A 7,598-nucleotide genomic window follows, 5' to 3' on the forward strand; every position below is an offset into this window, starting at 1 on the left:
TGGTTTTGAGGATCCTTCAGTACTGACCTTTAACGGGTCATCGATTTGAGCTTACTGAAGCTCGGCGAGGTGAAGTTTGGAAGCATGAAGAGCATCTTAGCGTATCCGAGCTTCATGAAGGTTATGGGCAAACTTAGGCAAGTCTGACCATCGGGAGAGACTGTAGTTGCCCCTTCATGGAGATTGGTACCGCTCTTCCCATTCATTTTGGTCAGATTTAGACGAACTATGGTTTTTTAGAAAATGACGGCTGTCGCAGGCGAAACGAAGTGTTTCACCCATGTTTTGTCAAACCCCACTCCCACTTACACAACACATAGACAACAACTAACATCCACAACCTAATACACATAACATATAACCACATAATTAACCCTACTGACATGCACATATAACATATAACTCTTTTGTTTTTGTTTATTTGTGACAAATTGGTATCAGAGTGGTAGATCCTGTGCCATTGATGTGTCTTCAGAGCTGTGGGAATCCATACATGAAGATCTGCAGGAGATTAAAAAGCACTGGTTTTGAAAATGATGGAAGGACATCAACAATTTGTGGATTGAAAAAAATCAGCATAGTAGTGGAGGAAATACGCAGAGATGGAGGAAGGCTGAAGCTTGAAGATTTTGATGTTCGGACGGAGAAAAAAGCAACAATTGATGATAATGAAAAATCCTATTTCTTCTCAACTTTAAGCACAACATATTTCCAAAGTGAGATTTGAAAGATCACAATCATATTTTATGAAGAACCTGAAGGTCTGATGTCAATTCTGATGTTCAACAAAATTGTGTCCCTTAGGATTGGGGACTCCGGTGGAATAACATATTTTCTCTAACAAATAAACCTTGAGGACAAGGTTACTTGTAAGGGGGAAGGAATCATATGTGCATGTGTTACTTGGTGTATATGTGATTAACTAAAATGTAGTTATTATGTAGTTAGGGCTTATGGGTTTAGCGTAGTGGGAGTTAGTTGTTGATGATGTGTCTTGTTAGTGGGTGTTAGTTACTTATTAAGTGTTATGTAAGTGGGTTACTTGGGTAGTTATGTGGCACTACCTTTATGCTTGTATTTAAGAAGTTTATATTAACAAATATGCAGAAAAATAGAAATCTACAGCACAAAGGAAACTTTGTTCTAAGAGAGTTGTAGTTCCTCTCGAATCAAACCATTAGGAGCGAGGTTCAGTTGCCTCGAATCAACCATCATCTTCTCTTTTCTCTCTTTTGTTTTTGTTCATTTGTGTTAAGGCGGATTAGAAATCTCTTACCAGGACGAGTTTTTATCTGCTATTTGCCACGTGTGAAGTCCATTTTTTTCCAAAATGCTAATGTGGGACCCACTTCATAGGATACTCCGAACGGTTCATTTATTGGCCCACAGCATAAATAGCTTGTAGCTCCTAGATCATCTCCGTAGGATGATCCTAATCCTCGAATCTATAGAGGTTTCTATAATGTGTGCAATCCCCTTACAGGTTTCTATAATGTGCCAATATTACATGTTTCCAATAGAATGATTCCCAAATATTGGTGTCAATATGCCAAACGTGTAATGTAGTTTCCAATAATAGCTTCTTTTCATGGATCTTGCTACTTTTCATGGATTTGAAGGATTAGAGGTTGGAAGTCACAGTTTGATCTTCATTTCCAAACCAATTCCTCCTTGATTGCATCAAGGATTTCTTCAAACCAGGGGAGTTAGGCATCTACTTGCCTAATTCGACCAATTTTCCGTAAATACTAGACGAAGTTTGAAGACTCCTTTTATTACTTGTGGGATTTCAATCTTCCTAAATCGGTAACTCCTCTATCTAAATAGAGATTTAGACTTAAAAATAAAGATTTAGACAGCTATAATCAAGCTTTGTAAGATCATATTTTAAGGTAATTTCATACAAATAAAGGTGGTCTATCAAAATCATCTGGTAGGTCCTACCATAGATCTAAACGCTCAGATGATCATAACCGTCCAACCAACTCATTCACTCAGACCCCACATAAAAAAAATGTAGCCCATAAAAAAGTTTACCCCAACAATTGAACCGTTTGGATCATCCTATAAAGTGGGCCCCACTGTACTTTATAAAAATTATTGGATTTCACTGAACTCACATCATAGAAAATCTCGCTGACCAGAAATGAGGTACTTTGCACATGCCTAGTTCTATCGAGTGGCAATATCATTTTCACTACTGCTAGCTTTCTATAGGTCCCTCAAATTCTATATAAAGGACCTATAAGGAGCCTCAAAAGAGATACGAGCTGAGCCACTTGTAAAATCTCCAGTTAAGCAAGAGGTTCATAGCTTCCTTAGTCATGGAAGCCCTTGCTCTTTTCCTTATCCTCTCAACATCCCTTTCAGTTTCACAAGCCAGAGAGTCCCTTCCAATTAACTTTCTCCGGTCAGTCACTGGCACCGGAGCTGTGCACTCCGATGGTGTCTCGTGCCAAAGCTGGAGACTTGCTGTAGAGAGTTACAACATTCGGGATTGGGAGACAGTTCCTGAGTCTTGTGTGACCTATATAGGCAATTACATGATGGGTGATCGCTACCGTAAGGACTCCAAAGTAGTGGCAAATGAGGCTGTTCTTTATGCTGAAAGCTTGAAACTCGGAGGTGATGGCAAAGACGTTTGGATCTTCGACATTGATGAGACTACACTCTCTAATCTACCTTACTATGCTCACCATGGATTTGGGTTAGTCTCTCTCTCTCTCTCTCTCTCTCTCTCTCTCTCTCTCTCTCTCTCATGGGTTAGAAACTGTTGTCCCCAATTCCATGGATCGATTATGCATGTTGTGATCGTAAGAGAATGGAAAGGGAGCTTAGGAGATATACGGCCAAAGGGCACGTATAGAGTTCCACCAAAAAACCAAGTATAACAACAAAATAAGAACTCTTTATATATATATATCAAAACAAGAGATTACGACACCTGTTCTCCCTTAAGCCTTCACCCTTAAAGCTTCTCTCACATTTTCCACATAGAATAACTAACTTGAAGACTACATAGACTTTCCACAAAATAATACAAATATTAATTTTGATTTACTATTTCCATCATACTCGGCTAGACTCGGAAGTTGGTCGAGTTGAGTCAACTCGGTTGAGTCAATGGTGATTTAATAATAACATATTTTAGATCTAAGGCAATGTTTGGCAACCATGATTTTTGTTTGGCTAATGATGTTGGCACTAACGCACTACCATGCTTGTTTGATAAATGAACTGACCCAGCTTGTCTTTTATGTTTTAAACAGCTGTTAAAGGTTATTACAGTTCCTAAAAGGCTGTCAAAAGCCAATTAAAAAGGAGGAGATAAGCTGAGTTTGTGCAATTATTTAAACATGGCAGTGCCAATATCACCAGCCTTTTTTCAATGGAATAATAGTTTAGGCATTGGTGAGGAAGGATGGTAGAGGGAAAGACCTGAGAGGATTTGGTGAGGGCTGAGTAGAGGATTAGAAAAGGCTGAAAAACAAGGAAAAAAAAAAGCTGCCTCATAGGCCCCAATGTAAGTAGGCCTTTCCCAAATATCATCTCCAAATGATGATCCTAACACTCCAATCTGTAGAGGACTAGAGGTTGATCAAAGGGTTTGGATCATCCTATGGATATGATTTTATCTGCAAGGCCTATTTACGTTGGGGCCTAACAAATGAACGATTTGGATCTTTGAACCGAGTGGGCCCAAGTAATTTTTAATGACAAAATAAACTTTTTTTAGTGTCCACCTTGCTCAAAGATCTACACCATTCATTATTGTGCCCCACTAAGGGTGCGTGATCAAATAGAGTATTAAAGTGAGATTAAGTATAAGTGGGGTCTACCGTGTTCAAAGATCTATACAATTCACTTGTTAGGCCTCACCAAAGGTTCATATTTATCACTTGAATGATTGTAAAAGGGGGCGAACTAATCCTAGTTAAGGGTGAATTTATTACTTGTGAAACCAAAAATTTCACGACTTCAATAAAAAAGGAAAGTGATTTAGCCATTGGAGATGAAGCCAAGAATATACAGTTGTCTTTAGTTCCCTATGTCGGGCTTCAAGCTTACCATAATGTGATTTTTTCCTCGACCATTGAGATTTAAGATCTTGCAATATCTCGAGGCAGAATGGGTAGTACTGGGTGATTTTTTGTTTTGTTTTGAAATAGCGATTTGTATTAAATGAAAGGGAGCACCCGAGAAGGGGCAACCCAAAGAACAAAAACAAGATAGAAGAAACAGGAAAGAAAAAGAAAAGAGACAACAAAAATTACAAAATTATACTACGGGAGAAGATGATCGAACCAGAGAATACTCCTCCCCCCCCCCCCAATTCCCTGCTTGGCTAACACATCCGCTTTTTTGTTTGCTGACCTCCAAACGTGTTTAAAGACAATAGCCGAACCCGCAACAAAATGTAGTACTGGGTGATTATACACTATAAAAATAATGTAGTACTGCACCTTATATTTTAAAAGGTAGATGGATCTAAACGATATCTTTCCTTATTTCTATTTTGCCTAGCGGTGAATAGTGTGCTCTTTGTGGGGTCATCCTAAGGGTTTGCTTGTAATTTCAGGGTGGAGAAATACAACTCAACCAGTTTCAATGAATGGGTAGCTCTGGGAAAAGCACTTGCATTACCAGAGAGCCTAAACTTATACCAGAAATTAGTCCATAAGGGATTCAAGATCATCTTTTTAACAGGGAGAAATGAAGCACGACGAAATATTACTGCCACCAATCTCAACAACGTTGGATATCACACCTACGAGAAGCTCATATTAAGGTCTCTTTCTCTCTTTACATTGTTTTTTTTCTCTCTAAGCTTAGCCAATGTGTCTGTTTAACAATGTATATTGCTTTTGGTGGTAATATTTTGCAGAGGTTTAAGTGATGTGGGAACATCTCTAATGTACAAATCTGGGCAGAGGAGCAACCTTGTGGAAGAAGGGTATAGAATTCTGGGGAATATGGGGGATCAATGGAGTGATATTCTTGGAAGCAACATTGGAAATCGTACCTTCAAGGTCCCAGACCCTATGTACTACATTGCTTGACATTGCCTCTGTTGGTTTATGTCATTTGATGCTTTATTTTAGCTGTAGTAACTTTGTTGTGAGAAGATTTGCCTAAATAAAAAAGGAGCATTGCTCTTGTGTGCTTCTAGTCTTGTTGTCAAGTTTAGATTTGCACCTTTTGTCATGCCCCTCCAACAAAATCGACCACTTGGGCATGCAAGGCCAAAACAATTAACCACATTCCATTCTCAGAGCAACTAGCGGAAGACAAATTTAATATTCCAAAAAAATCCATAAACATCCATAATAATTAACCCGTGACTCAAAATGCTATAAAATAAATCCCTATATACCACCTGCATAAGCAAAGGTCTACTAATAAAATAAATCCCTAAGCAACTACTGAACTGTGAAATCTTAACTCTTTGAGCTGTGAAATTTGATTCATGCAGTAGTGCATGTATATAGATGTAGATGGATGGAAAAACTGCCTAGATTTAAGGCCATTTTGACAGCCATGAAATTTTTTTTCCACGGAATGCTAGTTTATCAAGTGAGTAGAGAGGACCATAGAGGGTGGGAGAGGGAGAGGGAGAGGGAGTGGGAGTTAATTGAGAGGGCATGAGAGGATCATAGTTAGCAAAACGTGATTCGGATAAAAAAAACACGGGACTAGAAAAACTTTGAGTGTATTGGTTATAAAAAATATATACTAAAAAAACCGGAAACACAAAAAATACACTTCTAAAAATTTGTCATTTTCATAACATAGTGTGGGCAAAGTTGGAAATTTGTCCAAATTAACGCCTTTAATACATTTTAAATGCATTTTAAATGTGCTTTGAACATTTCTTCAGAAAAATGGGGTTTTTTTAAGGGCAGTGATAAATCAGTCTCCCAAGTATCTTAAATCGACTCCCTATGTGTCTTTCTCTCTCCTCTGGGTTAGAGAGAGAAAGTGGAGAGATAGAAAAATGAGGGGTCGATTTAAGAGAGATTTTATATGGTGCCCGACCGTCAAAAAACAAGGGTGGTGAGAGAGAACCCCTCCCACCTTTGATTTTTGATCGAGCAAAAGCCCCCTTTTTGACTTTTTTGCTAGATCGGAAATCATGGGCGAGGAGTTTTCTCTCTCCACCCTTGTTTCTTAATGGGGGCATCATATAATCTCGATTTAAGATATATGGGAGTCGATTTATCACTCCCTTTTTTTATTGTAAAAGTTAAACGGGGTGTCCACTGACAAACCACCAAAATGGATTTTTTTTCAAGAAAAGAAAAAAGAAAGAAAAGTTTTTTTAAAGGGGCATTGATAATTGGCCCCTGTGAGAACCTATGCGCCCCTTTTTTCGAGGTTGTTGCCAATACACTCATTTTGTCAGTTTCTCTTTTTTCCTCTCACAGACGTTGTAATCTGTCTTACTCTCAACAACTAAATGATTTAGATGAGGAAGTGATGTATCTGCCCCCTTTTTTTGCTTGGGACAGCCCTTGTAGTGTAAAAAAGAAGTCATAACAATTAAAAAAGGGAAATGATTTCTGCGCTCCAATGTTTTTTTTTTTTCGCTCCAAGTTTTGTTGTATAGTCAGGAATATTACAATTCTCAAAAAGATCTTAATCATGCATGTCTCGGAGATGAATAATAAGCACACACAAGAGGACATGAAAGACGTGCCACCTAAGAATAGCTAGGTTATGAGTGTCACGCCTAATTGGTGTCTAAGTTCCGATGGGCAAACACATGCATGCTAAAGCTAAAGGTATAGGGTCTGTACATGAAAGTAAGAAAACACAGCAAAACACACAGCACCACACGACTCCACACACGACTCGACACGACAAACCCTAGACTCTAATGTGATACTTGACTCGGACCAAGATGGCCATCCATCTCGGCTGCTCTACGTATCCCGGCCTTGGGAAGAATCAGAGTCAACGTAGTTCAGCGGCCTATTCTAAACTACAATGCCTGACCATCTAGGACCGCTATCCTAGACTCGATCCACTAAACCCGACTAGTTTTTAAAGCTTCTTGCGCTATTACTTAAGTTCAAGTGAATGATAATTTTTAGGACTCCTTATATGCCTTAGCTAATGCAGGTGGGCCCTACACCCTATGTGTGACTAGGCTGTCGTCTTAAGGAAAACAATGAGATATCTAAATACATCCTAGTCTAGCCATCGGCTCGACTAAGTGTCTAACCGACCACGACTCGAGGCCTCCTAACTCTAGGGACACTCACATGACCAGACACACACAGCATCAACCTATCCAGGACAGACTCCTAACTCTATAGGAAGAACTTTTTAAAAATGGTTTGCAAGGTTATTTCGAAGAATTTTTGTATTTTTGGAAGATTTGAAAGGTTTTGAAGTTAGGGAAGTTTTTGAAGTTGTGACTGAACTCAGGATGCCAGCTGCAAGCCTAAGCTGCCTACGTAGCCCTCAACTAGGGATCAAGCCATCCGTAGTTCGGAACAGATTTTCCTAACTACTCTATGAAAGAATGACAGAATCCTAGATTTTATGAATGGCAGGACGGAATCCTATGACTCTATGAAGAAAGAACAGAATCC

The 7,598-nt window shown here is 39.0% G+C and overlaps 1 protein-coding gene across 1 annotated transcript; it reads left to right on the top strand.

The window, feature by feature from the left end:
* Nucleotides 1-2,286: 2,286 nt before the first annotated feature.
* On the top strand, nucleotides 2,287-5,130 carry LOC143861355 (acid phosphatase 1-like). Its single transcript, XM_077372283.1, has 3 exons — nucleotides 2,287-2,707; nucleotides 4,580-4,789; nucleotides 4,886-5,130. The coding sequence occupies exons 1-3, from the start codon at nucleotides 2,325-2,327 to the stop codon at nucleotides 5,058-5,060; spliced, it is 768 nt and encodes a 255-aa protein (XP_077228398.1). The 5' UTR covers nucleotides 2,287-2,324; the 3' UTR covers nucleotides 5,061-5,130.
* Nucleotides 5,131-7,598: the final 2,468 nt, after the last annotated feature.

The sequence above is a fragment of the Tasmannia lanceolata genome, unplaced genomic scaffold (genome assembly GCF_043159265.1).
Source record: "Tasmannia lanceolata isolate RefF3 unplaced genomic scaffold, GAP_Taslan_0.1 ptg000003l, whole genome shotgun sequence".
In the NCBI taxonomy this organism is placed as follows: domain Eukaryota; kingdom Viridiplantae; phylum Streptophyta; class Magnoliopsida; order Canellales; family Winteraceae; genus Tasmannia; species Tasmannia lanceolata.

What these genes read in the sequence shown, in the direction of transcription:
- LOC143861355 (XM_077372283.1), top strand. Translation starts at nt 2,325, where the DNA reads ATGGAAGCCCTTGCTCTTTTCCTTATCCTCTCAACATCCCTTTCAGTT. An exon ending in TATGCTCACCATGGATTTGG is followed by an intron (nt 2,708 to 4,579) that starts GTTAGTCTCTCT and finishes TTGTAATTTCAG; the next exon opens with GGTGGAGAAATACAACTCAA. An exon ending in TACGAGAAGCTCATATTAAG is followed by an intron (nt 4,790 to 4,885) that starts GTCTCTTTCTCT and finishes AATATTTTGCAG; the next exon opens with AGGTTTAAGTGATGTGGGAA.